General features: G+C 38.5%; 1 protein-coding gene across 2 annotated transcripts in view; it reads right to left on the reverse strand.

Moving 5' to 3' along the window:
- LOC119739033 (GDP-mannose 4,6 dehydratase-like) overlaps positions 1-23167 on the reverse strand; it is a 67486-nt gene that overhangs the window by 38907 nt on the left and 5412 nt on the right. For both annotated transcript variants that reach the window (XM_038213870.1, XM_038213871.1), the window contains exons 2-3: positions 2937-2981; positions 1482-1569 (exon numbers count right to left, since the gene is read on the reverse strand). In XM_038213870.1, the coding sequence (XP_038069798.1) occupies positions 1482-1569; positions 2937-2981 (133 nt within the window). The remainder of the gene's footprint in view (positions 1-1481; positions 1570-2936; positions 2982-23167) is intronic.

A 23167-nucleotide genomic window follows, 5' to 3' on the forward strand; every position in this document is an offset into this window, starting at 1 on the left:
GCTCCGGAGTGTTCTTGTAAAAAGTAGTTATTGAATCCTGCAAACTACCGGTATACCCAGTCATTGGGAGGGCATTGCATGCGGGACCTCACTTGTCACTTTTCTTGGGATGACTGTGAGCTGGATGGGAACTTCCAGTATAAAAGATAACCGTTATTCAGTTTGCAACAAATTAGGATAACCGAATTTTGAAATCTCCAATTTCTCCCACCAGAAGTAGTATCCCCAGCCGAGTCAAAAGCTTGGTTAAGATGTCAGCATTAGTTAAGCAGGGGACTGTAGGCTTGACTGGCATACCAGGGTACCGCCAAACCAAAACGTATTATAAGCCACTACAGTCCATTCAAAGACATCTTGGTTTCAGACAGGCACATTTTATATCTAATGTTTCTTTTGACTAGACTATGGGCTCCATGCGCGAACAAGAGGGGGCGCGCTTATTTACCAAATTCGAGAGCCCCGTGGATGCGCGTATGGTTCACACGCGTATGGCGTGAAGTACGTCAGCTAATTTCATTCTGAATGTGCCATAGCATCTTCGAGTGAGCCTCAGGCGTCGTCGGCAATGCGTAAAAATGTCAATCCAGGTGGCCTCACCCAACTCTCCCTTCTTAACCGTTGAGGGGGACTTGTGCACGGAGCCCATAAGTCTGAACTACTGGAAATATTTCATTGGCTTGAGCTCCTAGTTGCTCCTAACCATTCCAAACTTTGAACTCAAATCTATTCAAATCTTTGGCATAATTTAGTTTCGGGCGACTCTTGAAAAATATTTTGAAAGTGTACAAATAACGACTTTAAAAGGGATATTTCCATTATCACCATTTCGCACACCCATTTTTTACGAATAGAAGAGGCACACAGACCATCTTTCGCGCTCTTCTTAGGCCCCCTCCCCTCCATCCCCCCTGGGACAGACACAGTGATTGCATAGTCTCTTTCCTGAACAAAGTTCAGATGAGGCAAAAATGAATCGAGTCCATTCTTGTCACATGGTACAACGGAAATGAAGACATCAAGTTTGCAAGTCTAAAACTAGGGCCAAGTTCGGGCAAGGACCATTAGTCAACTAGTGGTTGATTTGTGACGTACCTTACGCCTGCGCACTAATAGCAAAGTGCGAACGTCTCTAGGCGAACGCTGGTCAAAATGTCATTGCAAAACGTCTAGATCCTGGCTCCCTGCTGTACGTTATGAATGCGCGCGGCTATGGTTACCAGCGAAGCAACCAAGTAGGTTGGTTCCAAATAGTCGACTAGCGTAGTTAACCATCATCGACTAGACAGAGTTCGGGCAAGCGTTAGTCGACCAATGGTTAACTATAGTCCTTGCGCGAACTTGCCCTGAAACCTACATTTGTATTTGTGTTCACCTGAGCCATTTCTGATAAAAGTTGGTTGCACTCAACTCTGGGACACCAGTCTGAAGCATGTAAGGCTCCAAGCCTTCAGGGTCCATTGACTTATACATGTAAATGTTACCTTTCATTTGATGTGTCTTGGTGTCTGCGTACAGGTGAGCTATGCGGCCAGTGTTGAATGAACTTGATCTGCGCATGATGCCATGAACCTTGTAAGAGAAAGTAAAGAAAAAAGAAATAATTTCACATAAACAAATCACCAAGGTTATCATCAAGGAAGTAATTTTTTTTACTGCCAGTGTTCATCAGAAACAATGTTCGAAGGATTTTTTCCTGTTCAGCCGGCCATCGCAAAATTAAAATGTGTGGGGGCTGGGGATTGGCTGGACACTGTCTGACTATTGGAAATGCTTGTCAAAGCAGACGATCTCGGACTACATTGTATATTGGACAATAAGTGGCGCTCTTTGCTGCAACATATTTTCCAATGTACACACGATTTGCCGACACTAGGTGGGTGTGGTGCTCTTTGCTGTGACCAGGGTTCATACACTTGCAACAGCTCAAATTCAAGGACTTTTCAAGGTCTTTCAAGGTCCAGAAATCCCATTTTCAAGGACCAAAATCCAGCAAACATTGATGGTTTATCGGAGACATTTGATCTGCACCAATTACAAGTAACTAACTAGTGATGATGATGATGATGAACTAGTGAGTGCCGATTCACCCATGCCGGTCAAGTCTATTGTTGTATGACAGAGATGACATTTGGCATGATGTTTGTCAGCTTTAGCAATCCAATCTTGATAATTTGGATCATGGATCCATCTAGTGTTAAACATACAACTTCCTGGCATTAGTGTTTACTGAAATCTGTGATTGACCTAGAGAACTGTTATAAATTAATCTTGGCTGTCATGTTTCATGATCATTTCCCACTCCGAGTCGTCTCTGATCAGAAAAACTTCGTAGGTATCCGGCATCTTCCCAGCTGTGCTTGAAAAAGAGAGAGGGGACCGACTACATTCACACGTACAAGGCTAAACTTATACAAAGACCACTTGGGTCCTTCGTCAAGTAATCATCATTGCAACGCAGTCCAAAAAGTCTGGTCCGTGCGTCTCATGCAAGATCAGTGGCATGCACGAAGAGTCTGGGGAGCAACTCAAGAGCACTCCATGCAGGGAACACACTGAGTGTGCACATACCGGTTTACACAAATCTGAAGCTTTTGCACAAATGTATGTAGTAACCACCCCTCGCAGCTGCCAGGCAAACAGTGTTGTATTCAATTCCTTTCGCAAGTTTCTTTTCATAAAGCCAGTCACAAACTGGATGAACAATGACAAAGGAACACTTTTGTAAAAGTTCATTTGAATAGCTAGTGACTTGACTTGAGATTGGAGGACTTGTGATGGACTTGCAGGGCCTTACATGTACAGGGACTCAAAAATACAACACTGCAGGCAAATGACTAAATAACTCCGCCCTCATTGAAGGAGTAATTGTGCACGGAGTCCATACTTGTCAGATTGAGCAAAGGACTGGACTTCTATGCTAGGTCGGATCTGATTACCTTGTAACCCTTGGAAAGTAGCAGTTCTGCAAGATAGGAGCCATCCTGCACAAAACAAAACAAAAAACATAAACAAACTTAGGTAAAAATGCTGACAAATTAAGAAACAGAGACCAGGGCAAATTCATTCCAAATTTAAGATAAAGATGAAAAGATTGAGGCAAAACAATTCTGACAATTGGGCATTATTTGCATGGCACTAACAGTTGCTGCACTGACAGCAAGTTTTATTCTACAGTGAGGACATTTGGCATTATTTCATTGGATTATTTGCCACTTAATCTGATGGTTGTTGTTTTTGTCATTTCGCTGCCTTTAACACAGCCATTGACGGACACAGGTTCAAAAAGTTAAAAACTTCCAGATCACGTGGACTGCAATGGACAAGCAAGAAGGTGCTCCATAGTTTGGAAGACCTTCCCTCAATCACACATTACATGTACATGTATCTGCGTCGCAGCCCAACTTCTCCTGCATCTGGTGCATCCAATTACATGTGCAGGTTCTTGGGCAAGAGACACTTTGTCACAAATTGCTCCTCCCCATCATTTATTTGTTTGAGGATTGTATTTGGTTTGTGTCAGAAAATTTGCTACATCTACATGTAGCTGTTTACTGCGCAGGGAGCTGAGATAGTCTAAGGAGTTTTCTTAGCCCATGAGCAGGGGCAACAATATAAATCACTTTCACTTTGCTGAAAATATTAAAACACACCAATTATTGATAATCATGACAATTTAGCCATCTACAGTGAATTTGCCCCTCAATACTTTCACTTCAAGTCTGATGCCTCTATCCGGCCCGGAACCCTTTGAAGATTTTCTACCCCTTCTCAAAGTATCAGACCCTTTGTGTCAAGTACAATGATTCTAACAAGCACTACTGCCTTCCTCCTCAGCACCAAGTGATCCAGCTGTATCCCAGGTCCTCAGCTTATCTAAGTTCCCGGTATTATCTCAACTGGAGTCTCACTCATCACCTGTCTATTAGCTGACGAGTGGAGAGGGAGACAGAAAGAGGAGGGCAAAGTCAGAGCATCTCCTCCCTTGGTGTGTTATCTGTTTGCACTTTTGAGCTCGCTCTGACAAATCGGAGTCAGACCCAGTCAACCGTAACTAGTGAAGGGGAGAGAACATATGTGGAACACTTTGACAAATCTGGATGCAAGGAGGTGGATTTTAGAGAGATGGGCTATAATGTAACTTTGTAAGACACTAGCAAGATGGAATCGTCACTATTATGGATGACTCAAGTGAGTTCATTCTGAACATGAAACAGATGTCTTGAGAGCAAACAACCAACAAAGCACTGTCAAAGTAACACTTCAACAAACAAAAACAAGAAAAATACCGACTCTTTTTTTCTTTTTAAAACCTTTAAACTGATTCAGCCTTAATTTATATCAATGACTGCACCCAGGGAACTTGACTATTCTCATGTATCATCATTCTATCTCCCAAGAATCTCACAGTAATAAATCACAAACGGACGTACGAGGTCTCCTAGAATGACATCCAAATCACAAACACACGTGTTCTCAATTCTACAACACAGCCCAAATCGCAAACAGGGAAGTTGGACCAAGCCAACCAACAGCTCGGCTCCTGGTTCCCTCCTCAGTGACTGGTCCCCAGTGACCTAATATTGACAGAGTGGGTCATTCCGACTATGTGACGTGAGTTCCCGCAGGACGCATCAAACTGTCAGTTCAGTGCAACGTGTGAACTCCGGTAGAAAGTGCCCAGTCTAAATTTTGCATGTGTAACTGAAGTAAAAATGAAGAAGACAAAATTACCAGTCCCAATGTGTGATGTCAGGTTGTTAACATGCATGCCTATCCCACCGTCAATGAAACATTTGTGTGCAGTATTTCAAACTCCTGATTTGATACATGTACATTCATACATAACGCAACTGAAAGGTTTGCCAGGGACATTACACTCATATCTCTCATTGACTTCAAAGATTTGCAGCTGGATCCAAAAAAAAAGGCATTGCAAAGAAGAAAAGAGGGGTAAAAGGAGTTTAAAAATCATAATAGTTGTGAACTGTTTTGAGACATTTGTATCATGTAAATAAACATGAACCAACAGTGCGGTACATGTACATGTATTGTACACAACAGGTATAATGTACATGTACACGTGCATCTACATGTACATATGGAATTGTTTAAAATTCTGTAAGCACACAAACGTTAGTTTGTTCACGATGCATTTTCTAATCCAAAAAAAAGGGAAACACAAAGTAACACATAAACCAACTCATGATGAGTTTGTTTCTGCATTCAATATGGGATGTTGAACAAAAGAGGACAGTAGGGTCCCCAATTCCCAAGGGTCCCCAATTCCCAAAGGTCCTCGATTTGGCGATGTGACAATAGGGGTTCCCTGATTGCAGGCAAATACACACTTGTATGATCCGTCTCAAAAAAAAGGAGAAACTGGGCAATCTCTGTCAAACGATGGCGCTATACGCAACAATACTGGAGATGAATAAGACATAGTATGTTCAATTTATAGAGGTCATGGCTCTCGTTTTTGGACTCCCCACTACAGCTCTCAAGTGTACTCTTCCTCCTTCTTCCCTCCTACGGTACCAGCAAGGAATGGAACTCCCTAAAAGAAGGATCCTAGTGACTTCGCAACACTCAATGCCTTCAGGGTGGCATTGAGGGAAGCCACAGACATGCAGACATCCAACTTTTTCACCGCACTCCACTGAACATGTACATATCATGCACAAGAGATTTTTTCTCTGCGTACATATTACAACTGCGCGTGCACCAACCTACAGTGCATTTATCTTCATTCCATGACGCCTGCACTATACCATGTATACCTGAAAGAAGAAGTGGTGTGCAACGTGACATGTGAATTGGTACAACATGTATGTACGGGTACCTTCAGTCACAAAACACTACAAATGCATATCCCCAAGATGTACACGCAATCATGATATTGACAAGTTACAGCTGTTTAAAGTTTGCATTCATCAACATGACAAAAGTAAAATACTGAGAAAAAGCCTTTAAAGTTTCAAAGTGGTGAAATGAAAGATGCCATTGTTTTTCCTTAAAATACACCACAGTAATTTTATTCCACTATTTTTATACAGTATTTCTTTAAAATATGTGAAGAAGACAGATCAAAGATTACCAATCAATTAATCTGAAAATTAACAACAAAAAATCAATCCCATTCATTTTTCCCCTTCTTTTTTCTCCACTACGTCCTGTGCCCAGTTATTCCCCCCCCCCCAAAAAAAAGTCTCTAAAACGTTTATAAACATGTAAATTTGTTGATTAACTCAAATGGAAAACATAACTTTGGCATCAGTAGTTCTGAAATGTACACATGTACATGTACATACATGTACAAACACATTTTGCTCAAATCATGTAGCAATCTCATATTAGAGATTTAATCAGCTGAATTTCAAGCAGGAAAACTTTTAGTACATGTTTGCAGTAAATGTACACACACGTCCGATGCAAGTGCAGATACCCAGTACTGTACCTGTAGTATACTGTATGTAACCCGTAAGTCTGATTTGGCCTCAAAATGAAGATGTATTACATGTACATGTACATACACTATGATACTGTACATGTATCCTCAATGTGTTTTTTCTGGTCTTAACAAAACATTTCAAAATCCAAAATATCACTGTTTAACTTTTGTCTGTGAAAAAAATTATGTTTATCAATCTGTTTTTGTTTTGTTTATTGTTTTTTTTTGGGTATGTTTGTGTTTTTGTTTGTTTTGTTACTTTGATCCTGGTATCTACCTGGGATTTTAGATTTTCACATTTTCAAATACATGTAATTTTCTACGTATGTGTACCATGTGTGTCACATATTTCGAGATTACAGTTTGAGAATAAATACCTGTACCTGCATTTCTTTTGGCGCAGCCCAAAGAGGGCAGACAGATCATATCCCATTATATCTGGCTGAGAAAATTCTTGTGTGGGTGTTGGCAAACATTCTTTCTACCCCAACAACAGACACTCCTGAAAATTGTTCATCATGAATGGCAATGCAAGAGGGATTTACCCGGTAGTTGACCAATATGTTTTTCCAACAAACGCACATACCGGTATTGCCGATCAATTGGAAAGTGGGGATGAGTGATCATAAGATACAAGAATTGATTTCTTTGTTTTGTTTTATTTTGTATTGTTTTTTTTATTAGAGGGGAAGAGGGTGGCGGGACGGGAGTGATGGAGAGAGGGTGGCAGGACGGGAGTTATGTGGAGGTGGTGGCGGGGAGGTGGTGGCGGGAGGGGTCGAGAAGGAGTGGGTTCATTGGGGTGGAAGAGACGCATCATCCCACATACTGTATAAAGGGAGAACTGTCCATTGTACCAGAAGATGGAAATAGACACCATTAGTGGTGTTTTACATGATGGCATGGTGAACAAGTGCGAGCATCAATTATGGTTATAGTCCAACTACCGGTACATGTAACTTCACTCAAACCCACACAAGTTGGAGTATTCTAGTGATGGGACCCGCCTGGCAAGGTTGGTACCACTGCTGGCTACCAATAGCCAGGTGCAGCACGGATTATGTACAACCATGGTTAGACTGATGACTTTGGTATTTTGTTCCCAATGTCAAACAGTAAAAATGACTAATAATAAAGACTTCTTTTAACCAGGCATCGAGAGGAATTTTTAAGTTTCACAAGACTTTCTTGGTGTTTTTCAAATTGAATGGCATACAAGAGAAGTACAAAAAAAGAAGAAACAATCCCTTGATCGGAGGGAAAGTTGCACACGTTTAAACCACTATCTGGATCCACTTCATTGCCCGTCTAGTACCCTGTTCGCTCTGACATGTTCATCATCATAGTTTGTCTCAAAAGCCTATTCAAAAATAAGAATAAACAAAAAAAATTTGCACGTTCCAGACAGTCTTTGGAAAATGCACTCTGTGTTGTCTGGTTGCCCTAGAAACCAGCACAGCCTTGCGACTGTCTTTTGGGATGCCGCAAGATCAAAGGCGAGGAATTTTCCAAAGAAATTAATTTCTGCTGTCCCTTTGAAGCTAGCCAGGGCGGCAAAACAGCATTAGAAGAATACAAACATACGCAGGCCTATCGGAACAATGCCCTCTATCAGTAGCATTGCAAAAAAAAAAAATCTAATTTTAAACTCTGTACAGACACCTGGACAAGAAAAACAAACACCTTGTTGCAGTCAACTATCCCAATGTGATGACATCAAAACAAAGATTGAATTCCTACAATAGTACATGCACTTGTAACAATTTTGTTTACACAACATGTAAAACGCATAAAATGTATCCATGTCATTAGGTTCCTGCACAGTGACAGAGTTTAGGACATTCAGGAAAGTCTCTTGCAAAAAATGCCTCGAGTGGAAAATGGATTTATTCCCAAGAGATTGTATTAAAAAAATAAAAACAAATTAAGAAATTAAAAAATAAAAGTGTTCTGACCAGACATGAAACCACACTTAATTTCCTTTTATTTAATTCAAACATTGCACGCACACATTGAACAAGTGTGTCTGTCCACCCTGTGACTTGTGCAGAGTATTTTTTGTTATCATTCTTGATGGTGGCATTATGAAACAGTGCATAGAAACCAGCAATAGATTATGAAAACTCATTTCCTCAAACCACAAACAACCACAAGATAGACATGGCAATATAAAATATGCATATGGTTTCACCCTACAGGGCTTGTACATGTACATGTAGATCCCAATGTGTCTATGCATAGTACTTGTATGTGTGTACATGTATGTATTTCTCTTCTGTATTTTAAATCGAATAAAATACTGCATGTACAGAGGTTGTACGTCCCATTTAAACAAAGGTCCCATCATATCTCAAAACAAAACAAGCATATAAACTAGCTCAGCAGAATTGTCCTTATTTATGACTGAAATGAAATCAAAGTAATCACTGCAAATTTGTTTTAAGACTTCAGCAGCAGACAACTAGAATGTGTAAAAGATAAAATATGTACACCGGTACAGTATATGTTGTGCTGTGATGAATCGTTTTACATGTAAATCATTGATGAAACATGGTTTTGGTCCAAATGCAAGATATTTATGAAAAGGAGGCTAACACTACAATCTTTTCAAAAATGTGTGTTTGAATAAAAGGGATTTTTGGAACATAATAGAAAAAAACACCTCATGAAGGCTCCTGGTGGAAGGTTGAACTCTACATACATGTAACATCCATACATTTGTGATTTTCATTCTACTGCACCCAGAATACATTCAATATTTTATATCTGTTGACTAAAACTGTTTTAACATCCAATCACCTTGACTGCAGTTTTCATTGATGAGTCGATACATTTCCAAAGATTTCCAGGTCAATTGTTCAATTTTGTGAATTGCAGAAGTGTAAATTAAAAGAAAAACAACCAAATCTGTTCAAATTTCTGGTACATGTATATATGTGCCCAAATTATATCTTACATATGTACATGTAGATCAGACTTGGAGAAAACTAAGGAAACCCTACCGATTCTTATAAAAAGTTTCCCTTTTTTTAAAGCAAAAAAACCCTCAAATCCCTTCAATACTTAAATGTACGTTACGTACATGTATACATGTATGTGTACAGTCTGTTCAGACCCAAGCTATCAGCACATGCATCAAATCGTGTTGATTAAGAGGGTGAGGCAGGCTGCAGACACTGACAAGGCCAGGGCAAACCATGGAAATGTCAAGGTGATGTCTCGCCGCTATGGGCCACATCACTTCTCCAACAGCAAATTAGAAAAAAAATTGAAAAAAATTGAAAAATATTATATTACAATATTTAACTTAACATGTTCATGGCGCTTTGACAAACATAGCTTGCTTTTATGGAAGTCCTGTGATTCATGTTTGTGACTTCTGTATTTTCGAAATGGATTTGATTTTAACAACAGGCTTCCGAAATCACATTGCAAGACTGCAGAATCAATTTTTTAGTCACACTGTATTTGCTTGTCCAACTCGCTGATAGGTGCCATGTACATGTACATGTACAATGTAGCTGCACTTAATGAAACGATGACATGAGGGAGAAGGAACGTGAACTTTAAATATTGGTGTCTGCACTTCACCACCATTTGTTATACTCATTGCTGTCTGAGAGCATGTGAGAAAACATTCACATACAATGTAACAAGCTTGCTTGGGCGGGATTCGAACCCATGACCTCCTGCTTCTTAGTACAGATGTCTTAACCACTTGACCACAGAGCTTGCCAGAATCAGCTGGCTGGTTTAATTCTGATACGTACTTGTAGCAGCAGGTTCATTTGTAAGTAAAAACGAAGTATTTCATCTTGCGCAAACTACTTGTACACATTCATGTAAATGAACATGCATACAATGTACATGAACTGTACATTCTCAACACAAATTTAACGTTTAAGCACCAAAATGTGATTTTCTCATTTTCCTTTCAAGGGAAATGAGAACACATGACATTTTCTTTCAATTTTAGAAGCCTACATGTAAATTGTATGTGTACATACAACATTGGCTGTGGCAAAGGAGTTCTCGCAACGGGAGAATGGACGTTTTTTTATCCAGTGGGGTGCTGTGGTCCAATGGTTACAGTGTTTGACTTGTGTGCTGTGGTACATGGGCTCAAATCCTGATGCAGAACATGGTGCTTGTGCTCTTGAACAAGGCACTTTACCATCATTGCTTCGTCCTTCAGATGGGACGTAAAGCCGTAGGTCCCGTGTGTTGTGTAATGCACGTTAAAGAACCCAGTAACACTTAAAGAGATGCAGCACCTTGTATACCCTTTATAAAGGTGCTACATACATTGTAATGGGTCTCACATTTTTCATAAACTTTATTTACCTGTCTTTAAAAATAGACATAATTACCTGCGCTTTGACTGAGTACCTTATTGTACCTAATCCAATTGTGGACCTGAATGGGATTCGAAATCAGGTCACAGAGGTGGAAGGACCTTCCACCTCTGTGACCTGATACGGGATTCGAAATCAGGTCACAGAGGTGGAAAGACCTTCCACCTCTGTGACCTGATACGGGATTCGAAATCAGGTCACAGAGGTGGAAAGACCTTCCACCTCTGTGACCGGATATGGGATTCGAAATCAGGTCACAGAGGTGGAAAGACCTTCCACCTCTGTGACCTGATATGGGATTCGAAATCAGGTCACAGAGGTGGAAAGACCTTCCACCTCTGTGACCTGATTGGGATTCGAAATCAGGTCACAGAGGTGGAAAGACCTTCCATCTCTGTGACCTGATTTCGAATCCCATTTAGGTCCACAAAAATGTTGGATTAATATTTTTCAGGTTTTCACCTTCAAGGTGAGAAATCTAATTTTCAGCCAACAGACTTCCCCTAAATATGTTTTCACATCTAAATCACAACAATTCTTTTCTTACTGATCATCTGTTTCCAAGATTTGAAGTTAAAGTGGTTTACACATATTTTATAGACCAAATCATACTAAACCAGAATTCCAACCAAAAAACATCTTGCAAATGCCACTCCCAGCATAAACCTCAGCATTTTTTTTTTCAATGAATGGAAAACTACCAAGTATTACATACTCCCTGCTGCATTATTCATGCCTTGTTTCATCTGTTTGGTATTTGCGGCATATGGCGCAAAACCGCAACCCGCTTATTCAAAATGACATTCGTCTCTAATCCTTATTAGGAATCGCATAGCGTCGCCATCACAGCATACTCCCATAACCAACTCCTAGCGACCAGTCATCATCGACGCTATCATCCTCGTCAGAAAGAAAAAAGAGAGAGGAAAAAAAACCAAAACCACAAAACAACGACACCACCCAATCGGAAAGACCGGACTTAACCACAGAATTCTTGCATGGGGTACGTCATCCCAGGTGCCCATGGCAAACAGCAGGTTTTTGTTGCTCTTTCAGCAGATGTAACGGCTAGGGTTGGGGCTAGGGCTACTTACTCCTCCCCCTCCCCTCCCCCCCCCCCCCCCCCCCCAAAAAAAAAGGAACCAACCAGCAATGTTTCAAGAATTAATTTTGCTTAATCAAATTTATTGCTGTGATTCAATGACACTCGGGACGTTTAGAATCAGTGAACAAACAACTCTCCTAAACCTGTTAAAGATGAACTTCAGTTCTGGATAATGTGTGCATTCTTTTGTAAGTGTCTAGTAATTCTGGGGTATGAGGTCTTTAACCCTCCTACTATTTAAGAGGTCACCAATGGTCAAAATGTTTGTATTTCACCTCCTGGCATACTGTGTACAAACCAATATTGACCCAAGTAATAACCAGGCTGACAATGCATGTCTCCATAGGAGGGTTAATGTGTACAAAGAAGTTCCAAAATTTGAATGCAGTGGATGTCAAATACTTTGAAAATTGACAATGTATACACCCACCCGATACATTGTAAAGAGTCAAACTTTTTAAAATACGCAATAAATTAACTAATCCTGCTAAGATTGAGGCATGCAAAGTCACATGGCCCATTCAGCAATGAGAGATTCTTACATCATCAGCCAAATTATACAAAAAATGCATCGATGGGCAGGTCGGTATGGAGATCCCGGCGTGTGTGTGACACAACCAGTACGAGTCACATGAGAGAGAAATGGGTCATCAATACACGCACACACGTCATGCATGAGTCAGAGTAACACTCAAGCAGACTCGCTCGGCCATTTCCAAGAAAATCTTCCAACAAAAGCCAATAGGACGAGTCATCTCAATTTCAGATGTCAATTACTGTGGGGCGTGACCGGCTGATGACACTTTACATGTAAGACAGGCTGTGGCTGTCTCAAAGTTGGTTCTTAATATTTGAGTGAGGTTGAGATAACATTAGAACATGCCTGGAAAGCATTCTATACGTATAGACTCACTGTAGAAGTACAATGTATGCATTGTACATGCACATGAACTGCAAGTTTATTTCATGTTTTACGTAGTACTGTATTGCACTTCATACATTAACAGATGTCCACGTGCATACATGTACGTACAATGTACGTACGTACGTGTACATGTACATGTACATGTATAAGTACATGTACATGTACACGTATGCATATACTGTAGAGGAGATTTCTATAATTTACAAAGGTACGTGGACTCTTACATGTATGTGTACCCGAACTCAAGCAAGCAGTCATTTTTAAAACAAGGATACTGATGATGGGCAGAGTACACTGTATGAACGTTGTCGGAAACGTCCGAAACGTTGAGTCCCCCCCCCCCCCCCCCCCCCGGTTCTTCTCAGAACCCCTAAAAGTCACAAAAGAGATTTGTAAAATGGTGCAACCGTAAACTTTTACCTTCATGCTATCTTCACCATGCAAACAATATGACAAGGTGTGTCCTTAATCGATGTAAATGTACATTGTGCTGTGAGTTAATTTCAGAATGCATTCTACAATTGTAAACTTTACATGCAAATACATGTATTGTACATAAAATGTGGCAATTTGTATGGAAATAAATTATGGTTCGATAAGATGTTTGTGTGCACCAATTGTACCATATGGCATATTTTCAGCACAAGTACAGATAGTTATGTTCATGAAATCTGTGAAAACTAATATCAAAGTTAAGAAAATACAAAAGGTCTTGGTGAACAAGACAATTTGAGTCTATTGTTCATAGAAATTTACTTGTTTATGTTGTTTATGCACAATTACATAACATGTTGATGAATGCTAAGCTAACATTTTTCTACAGTTCAAGTAAGAACGTTACTGCACGGGGAGGTCAATTCACGGGAATATACTCCATCTTTACATATCATTAAAAAAATCAATAGGTTAAATGAAGATCAAATCTGGGAGGGCATGGGTACATGTGGAATATCCACCTGGCCGGGCATATTTTAAACCGTGGCCTTTCCAATCATAATGTTGCCACCCACTCATATTGTACAGCTTGCAGCACTAATGCAAAAAAGAACGACATATGTGTAAGAGTGTGTGTGCGATGTACACGTCCGTTTCTCTACCGAACATACCGGGTACATGTATGCATCGGGCATCGTGCCTACTGCAATCCGTGACGTATGAGCGAATAATGACGTCACATGCAGCGGAGCGCACATTGCAGCGGTAAACAAGGACGATGAACTCTAATTGAACTCGCTGGATCGCATTGCCACAGCGGATTTATGTCTGCTTTTTTTTATCTCTCTCTCTTTTTTGTTTTTGTTTTTTAAGGCGGGATATTCTTCCATGTGTGACACTGGCAACTAGGGGACAGTGACTGGTGCATCATGGGATGGTCCAGAGGGCAGGGCAGAGAACTTCAAGAACCACAAAATTACTGGAGCCGGTTTTATCCCAGAGGTGAATCATAGACAATTTGCATAACCACAACACGATGGCGTCAATTTGGCTTCCAGGCTGAATGATTAATTTCTTTCAATGATTTTGAGGGCACAAGATGCTTTGTCCTTTTTCTTTTCTTCATGAGTACTACTAATTATTTGAAATCTCTCATTTCTAAAAACATCAACAAGAATAATTTAGGGCCTACATGTATGTAATTTTTAATTTAAGCCTATTTCAACCCTTTAATTCGGACAGTGTTGAACTTATTTTCAGTCACTGTGCCAAAAAGACTATTTTGCCACCAAAAAAAGCCCCAAATTCCAGGAAGCATGCACTACCCATCTGTCACTTTTACTGTCTCTAATTGGGGTACTGTACGTCCAGAGACATTTTAGTCACATGCGTGACATGAGTCACTGACCGACCCAACATCAACACAAGATATACCCAGAGTAAACACACAGGCAATCAGCGGGCCGCGTCACTCAAATAACAGGTTCCAACTTCCAGGAAAACCTACATGTCCAGGGAAAAAAATTAATATCTTATGCCACAAACATCTCAACTTATGTTTACAACTGAAGTAGGCGAAGAAAAAAAATACTGAGTGATGAACAATACACGAGATGACCAGCTCGTGTATATTGTGATGACGTTACATGTATGTTAATGATGTAGCACAATATGTCACAATATAAATGTAGCGGTAACTTCTGTACAACAGTTCCACTTTTTTCTGCAAGAAAATAAAGATGTTTGTCCAAATGACTTGATCCAACATTGAATGTTTTTAAGACAAACAGCAATGATTATGTACATGTACCCTACTTTTCTATTATTTTCATTAGAAAGTGGGACTTTTCCCCTAAATTTCAATTAGTAAAAAAACACAACTGTTCTGAAGAGTTTTTTTGTCAATTAATTTACAATTTTAAGCATAAATTTCCATGAGTACCACTTAATAAATTTTTTTACATTAAATATAAACATAATGCCACTTTTTAGGCAGATAAAATATTGTTTTTCTTTTTCCAGTATAACAAATTCTTGGTATTTTTCCTATTCAAGCTCAACAAGTACAGTTTTCTGTTTACAATTTGTACATGTGTAATGTAATGTGTATTGTTTGCCTCATGAAGCATCAAATCTACACAATTTTGAACGTCTTTTTTTTACAATGTACACGTAATCATTTACCAAATTTGTTGGCGTCATTCTGGTCGGACGAAGTCATAAATAATTACCTGATATCATCACTTATGTAAGAAGAAATAAATACAAATTATGCACAGAACATATCCAAAAGTAGATTTATCGCCCTTATATCAATGTTTAGTCATACACATACGTGTATGTATACATTGTACTGTGAGAAATTTGATATTATTATTATTATTGTTCTGTTTCCTGGAAATTGCTGCATAATTATGACAAGATAACAATGAGTTTAGACTTACGACAGCATTGCGTGCAGTCTTGTTAGTTTTTATCACTAAATAGGTTTTTAAATGTATATATTTACATTGATTTTTTTTAAACTATGCCTATTATATTTTTAAACATTCTATGTGTATCGTCAAACATTCCTGAACATGTGACTCAGCAAGCCAGCAACACGATCTGTAAACTGAAACAAACATACATGTGTAGTCCATTTAAAAGCAAATAATTTAACTTCACAAAGTTGTTTGTGTTTTCCCAGTTTTTTTATGCCACCTTTTATTATTTTTATGTACGAACATATTGAATTTTTAAAAAAATCATTAAACTTTTTTAAAGGAAGGTTAATCAACAAATGCATTCAATAGCTTTAGTTTTTGGGTTTTTTTATATAATTTTTCCAATATATTTTCTTTTCTTTTTCCCCTTGATTCATTCTCATGCTGGTCACTCGAGGTAGTTTCTTGTTATTTTTATGTTATTTAAGAATTGTTTTTATATTTTTGAATGGTGAATTCAAAGACCAAAGAAATGTGCACTCAAAGCAAGAACGTATTTTATTGCTCACTGAATAAGTTGCGACTTTTTCTCTACACACGTCTTCACCCAAATGATGTATACATGTACTGCAATGGAACACGGGGGTACATGTCGTATGATGCAATATGTCACTTTAGACTATGCATCATGTACATTTGTACATGTAAGTTTGTATATATGACGATTAAAGGTAATTCACCTCAGGCAACAGTTTCACAGAAAAAACAAATTATAAATAAAAAACAATATTAATTAATACAAAACAATATTAAAGCATGTCATCCCACATCTCATTAATGATGCCTACCCACATCTTGGTCTACTGGGGAAAAAGGAACAAAGTTGAAGGGAGTTGTGTGTGAAAAACGATACAAATATTGTGCTGTATGCTCTCTGTACACTGCACATGTACATGTACACATGCATGTACATGTATACTACATGTATGTACATGTCTGAAATGTGACATTGTCCACACCTGAGAAAAGTACATGTGTACATGTACATTACACATCATCCACTCACCCCATGGCAAATAGTCCATAATTAAACTTCTTAATTTCCTTAATAAATGCTAGCATTGCACTGTGGAATTTACAAATATGCAAGCAATGCGCAATTAATGAAGGATGCCGACTCTCTCAGATTGATTACAGCCGTCATTTCTACAAAGGTGAGAATGAAATGATTCAAGAGTGAATCATCTAGACTGCTACGAAAGAAACAGAAGGGAAAAAAAGAGGAAAAAGAGCAATGAACCCTTTCACTGACATTCTCATGCCAGAGGGAGAAACTGTATAATAACACACCAAATCAGTGATGCACTGGAAAGCGATCAGCATCCTCTTGTCAAGGTGTCTTACAATACATGACTGGTACACATGTATGTGCCCTTCCTGTAATGAACATGTACGTGTAACAACTGACCGCAGCAGTTACATGTAACAGGTATATTGTTCTGTTTAAATTTGGCTTTTTCGCAAATTTGCGGAAAAACCTTCCTTTTTGTTCTGATTTTTAGCTTTTTCGCCATCAGCCAAAAAGCATTGTTTTTGTTCTGATTTATTTTTTCCTTCTTCTTGGTCTTCTACCCTGTATCCCAAATCCCAAATTTAGATTGTGTACATGCTTCATTTTCGGGGTCACTTTTCACAATAAACAACCTTCAATCTTAAATTGAGGTGGTGTCATATTGGCGTCATCATGTGATGTTTTATTAATTTTTCAATTTTGTCCTCTCATGCTGTCGACATTTTGGTTTAATGGATTCACAGCATAATTATAGAAATTAAGGTGAAAATCTCTTTTTTTTGTGAGGATTTCTATGGACTCAATCGGCTGCTATACCGAAGTAACCTGAAAGTCCTATGTGTAAAGAGTAGGCTGTCGTCGAGCATTTCAGCATCGTGGCCAGTGAAAACTGGTCTCTTTTTAATACCTTAAATGGACTCAAACCCTCGCACGTGACCTGTCAGTATCCTCATTATCTTCACTAAGGCATGCACAATACAATCAATACCTTATTTCACACACCAATTTTGTCTACATCCACAGCTGTACAGTCAACTATTACACAGACCAGTGGGAATTATAAATGTCTAAACATGGGCTGAATATTTCTAATTACAAGGAACACAAAAGAACCCCATTTGCCACATGTTCTGTAAGCCTAATTTTGATAAAGGCAGTGAGGCAAAATGAAAATGAAATCACGACAAACAGCCAAAAAATGAAAAAAGTTAAACGGTTCAACAGTGTTTCAAAATTATGTGTTTATACATTGCAGTTTATTTAAGTGAGTAATTCTTATTAGCAATACACATGTACCGAGGTTTACATAAATCAGCAATTTATGTTTACAAATTTTCCCTACGCCTGCCAACCTTCATCCAAATCTTTTTTTCAAATGTAGACTCGGGGAAAAAAAACATGCCACAGCCTGCATTAAAAAATATGGCAGGGTACACGGAGTTGCAGCATACATGTATGCTGTTCATTGCAGTGGATGAGAATAAAACAGATTTTAAGAACCAAAACGGAAATTACTGAAAATGTCAAGACAGGTCAAGTTGTGCAGTTCAACTCCCCAAGCACAGCCAGTGCAGCATTACAGCTCCCAGCTCAGACAAGAATTGTTGGATGCAGGCAAGAGGAGAATCAAGAAAGGATGACCCCTAAAAAAAGAGAGAGAGACTTGAAGATGTTGAAGGAGACAGCGACCCCGTCACCTTTTGCCAGACAAGTCAAACCCTTTGAGATGCATTTATGCGAGCATTGACCTAATGCACTGGCCTTGATTTGAGCTCATCAGCATTAAACTGGGGAATATTGAAGTCAGCATTAAACTGGGAAATATTGCGCACAGACTGGTATGTCAATGGAAACAGAACAAGATATAAAAAAAAAAAAAAGTTAATTTTATTAGAGCAAAGCGGGCAGTGTATAATTTACAGTCAGAATAATTACATGTAGGTGTTTTCATTAGACACAATGGCGCAAAACGAGTGTACATGTACATGTATGGATGATTTTAAGGGGATAATGGTGTGATGTAGTTTTAATAGTGGGGGCCTGGCCATGGATAATGGGCCAAGCCGAAGGCAAGGGCTACTTTAGGCAACCAGGCTCCTAATCAGTTTTTAAACATCACGTTTTATGTATGTACATGTAACTGCTCCATCGCACAACTATCCCTAGATCTAATTAGTGAAACCTTTTCAATCAAAAACCATAAGAATGCTACGGATGCATTTCTTCAAAAGACATATGTTTGTGTGAATAAAATATCTCAATTACATAATTTCATGCATTGCTGTTGGTGGAATCATGAAGCCTGAAAACAAATTTTTGATTCTACAAGTTTTCATGAACATTTCCTGGTATTTGTTTTTATTGACTTATATGTAGTTTCTTTGCTACATGTGTACGCCACAAATAAATGAAAGACAATGTATGCATTACATTGAACGAAAATATATAGATGTGCGATGTACTTAGCATTATCATGCCATGCAAAGGTTGTGGGATAGATTTTTTTTTTATTAAACATAAACAGATACGATGTACATGTATATGTACCCGTAATTTTTTCCAAAGGTCAATTTGGTTTGGATTGCACACATTCAATTTCCAAGAACTACATGTAGGGGCATAAATTTGGTTGAGTGTGTTTGATAAAAAACAGTTGGCAGTGTGTAACTGATTTTGATCTTTATTTCAATAGGTATGTGTAAACAATGTGTACGAATGGTCTCCTTCTTCTTACTCTTAAATTATTTTTAGTTTTTTTCTCCCTCATTCCGAAGGGGTTTTGTTGTTTCGCTGAGCATGCATATAAACATGTATGTATAGTACAAGGCATCTAGATCACCTGCAGGTCTGAACGCTTTGACATAGACCATTTTCAAGAACCTCAAACAGACGTCTAACCTCAATTCTTCTATTGACAGACTAATTACATACAATACGAGTTCCTATCTTACTGGTGAATTATTAACTTAACTGCAGCTACATGTATGTACAACTTGACAGGCCTTTTGAATATTTAAAGTATAAATGCCAGCCACAGTGTATACATGTACCGGTATATGGACTTGTGCATGTACCATGCACACAAAAGCCCTATTTTTTTTATTGAATAAACCATGAGATATTGCTATGTGGAATGGAGGGGGACTTGTAATTTGTTTGTAAACAACATACACTATTATTCAGGGCCAACACTCAAAAAAGGCACCACCTCCACATGATTAATAAACACTTAAATGTACATGTATGCAGTAGATGTAAATGTATAACAGTGTACAAGTACGTAGCACAATTAAAATAGTAAAGTTGTGTTCTCCGAGCTCTTCCACAAATTCAATTTGTTTCTATTAATACATTTTCAACTTGTATGTTTTACTCCAACCTAAAATAACCTCTTTTTTGACATTTGCAAAGCTCTGAAAAAAGGGTACAGGACCAAACACAACCTTGACATGTACGTTATGTGTCTGTTTTTAATTTGTTGTACTGTTTTTTTATTGTATTTTTGTTCTGATTTTTATACCCCAAATTGTTCTGCTTTTAGTGACTTGCTTACTATACTTTGCTTGGTTTATATTTTTCCTCCGACTCCCATGATTTTCTCTTAATTTTCTCTTTACTAGTATCTGTTATTATTCTTTTAGTTATTGTATAATATCTGTAAAGCACCTGGGAGCATTTTATTTAAATGGATTTGGCGCCACATACAAATGTATACTGTATTTTATTATTATTATTATTATTATTATAATTAAACGTGTAATGGTACCATTAATGCGACAAGTTATTGTAATTTCTTCGCTCGAGACATTTTCATGTCTCCCTTATGTCACAGCCCCCCTTTAGAGGCCAAATTTACTGTCACAATTGGGTTTTATTTGTTGCTCGTGGTCTAATTAGTAAACATACCGAAATTCGTGGAAAAAAGGACAAGGGAATATTGGGTGAGGGCACATTTAAGTTTGAAACATATTGTGCACAAGTCTATGGGGATGTCTCCCAAATGTCCAATCCAGGGTAATAATAATAATATTTATTATTATTATCATGTGTATGGGTTTTATGTACATTTATACTACCAAATAAATCCCTTGTGGTACAACAAGCATTTAAAGGGAATATACAACATTTGCAAACATCGAAAAATAAAACTACCAAGTTTTTGCGAAATTCCTTAATAGGATGTTGGTAAATGACAGTCTAAAGCATCCTGTAAAATTATGGCACCTGGTATACTGTCATTTTCAAGAAAAGTGGTATTTTTGTATCAATTTCCAACGCTGATCGGCCGATCAGCGTTGGAAACAACTGGCTTTTTTTCAAATACTGGCCCCAATTGACCATTGCACTTGTTTGCAATCGATTACAAACCTATGAACGGGTACGAGCCAGCTAGACTGGTTCCCTGACCTTACAATTCCCCAATGTATGTAAACTGCTCTGTTTCTTCTTATATGGAGTCAGGGAACCAGACTACAGGAAAATGATCGTTTTTCTTGGTTTTTATAGCATTTTCGATCCCAAAACCTCCAAAAAGTCAGTGTAACTATATTTGCTTTATATTTCCAACCCCCCAATTCCATCCATTTCTGAAAATTACAGCAAAAGCAAATGATGTATATTCCCTTTAATATTAATAATAATATATATATAACATTTATATAGCGCTTTATAAATACCAAAGGTCTCAAAGCGCTTCACAATTATTACCCCTGTTCATGAGACCAGCTTCTGCAGCAGCTCAAGATCAGCGCAATCTGGTCTCTACCTTCACAGGTACCCATTTATACTCCTGGGTGGAGAGAGGCAATTGTAGTAAAGTGTCTTGCCCAAGACCACAAGCACCATGTTCCCCGTCTGGGTTCGAACCCACGTACCACGGCAAGTAACCATTGGACCACAGCGCTCCATTTTACAACGATCACAAACTTTAACGCTATCCCTCCTACATGTAGATTGTCAATATCCATTGGGAGGTTTAGAAGGCTTTTGCAGGATTGAGGGAGACACAGCCCTGCCGTTACCTGAAAAACTTTGTTCAAGTTTAAATTAAAATATCTAAATTAGGAGATCTTTAAGAGAGTAGGTCAATTCTGATACAAGTTTTTTCCTTTTGTTGAGTTATGTTGACTTTCTAGTGATATCCAAATGCAAAGCGCACATGTATGCAGTGTTGCTGGAATGCCTGAAGATAATAGAATGATGATAATGATGATGATGAAGAAGAAAGGTTTACATTTAGAGGCGGGAGGAAATATATACAGAAATGATATTCTTGGGAAAACCCACAGAATCAGGTAGAATGGAAAACCCAATCCATTTGCCAAGCTTGCCAACATAAGAGGGATTTAATCTTTGGTCACAGAGCTGGATAGAAGTGGTGGGATTAAAATCCGGATTTTTTAAAATTCGGTCTGAATTCCACTATTCGGTTTGGATTTTGGAAACTGGACATTCGAAACCAACCTTAAAAAAAATTAAGCCAAGCCATTTTTAGTGACACAAACCGAAGAAAATATCTGGAACATCCCACAAGTTGCTCCATGGTCTCTGATTGTGACCACACATTCACTCCCTCGGGATCTTCTTGGTTCATGAATAGCCTGCTCATTCCACTGATGAGAGAGTTCCCATCCATTTTATCACCATTACAACTCTGGAGTGTTTTTGTAAAGGCCAAGTGGTCAATGAATCTTGCAAACTTTACCCAATTATCTTGGACGGCATTTCATGCGGCACCTCACTCATCACTTTTTGTTGGCATGACTGTTAACTGAATGGGAACTTCTGGTGATATCAAATTGGTTTGAATAAAGAAAGAAGGATAACAGGACTTTGAAATCGCTGATTTCTCCAACCATTACTGGATAGCCACAAAATACTTAACCACTGCACAACCTAACTGCCATTTTACATGGACCATAACTACCGGTAAACTTGTGATTTCCAGACAACGTAAGTTTTTGTACAGTAAATGCTCATCAGAAACTGTATCAAAAGGAGCAATGATCATGAGACCAACTGTTCAAAGACTTACAGTTTCAACAAAAGGAGGCAAAGGGTCACGCAGCCTGCCTGCTTCTAATCATAGCAAGACAAATTTTATACACTTTGAGTAAACTCAATTCCATGCCGACATCACTTGTTGTTTCATTATTTCGGCTTCAGTGAAGTGCCTACATTGCTAAGTTGTGGCAGTTCTTTGTGTAATTCATATATATGTAGATTAGTTCTTGCATCAAGTACCGCATGCAAGCAAAGTTTGCGTCAAGCTACAATTTTAAATTGGCCTCCTGCCAACAGGCAGACAACAGAGTATGCTGTACTTTTAACCGATTATGTATGTTGTGAGCATCGGTCAGTTGACTCGACACATGTATACGAAGGCCCCAGTACTGATAGCT

Source organism: Patiria miniata, unplaced genomic scaffold, assembly GCF_015706575.1.
Source record: "Patiria miniata isolate m_02_andy unplaced genomic scaffold, ASM1570657v1 HiC_scaffold_30, whole genome shotgun sequence".
NCBI lineage: Eukaryota > Metazoa > Echinodermata > Asteroidea > Valvatida > Asterinidae > Patiria > Patiria miniata.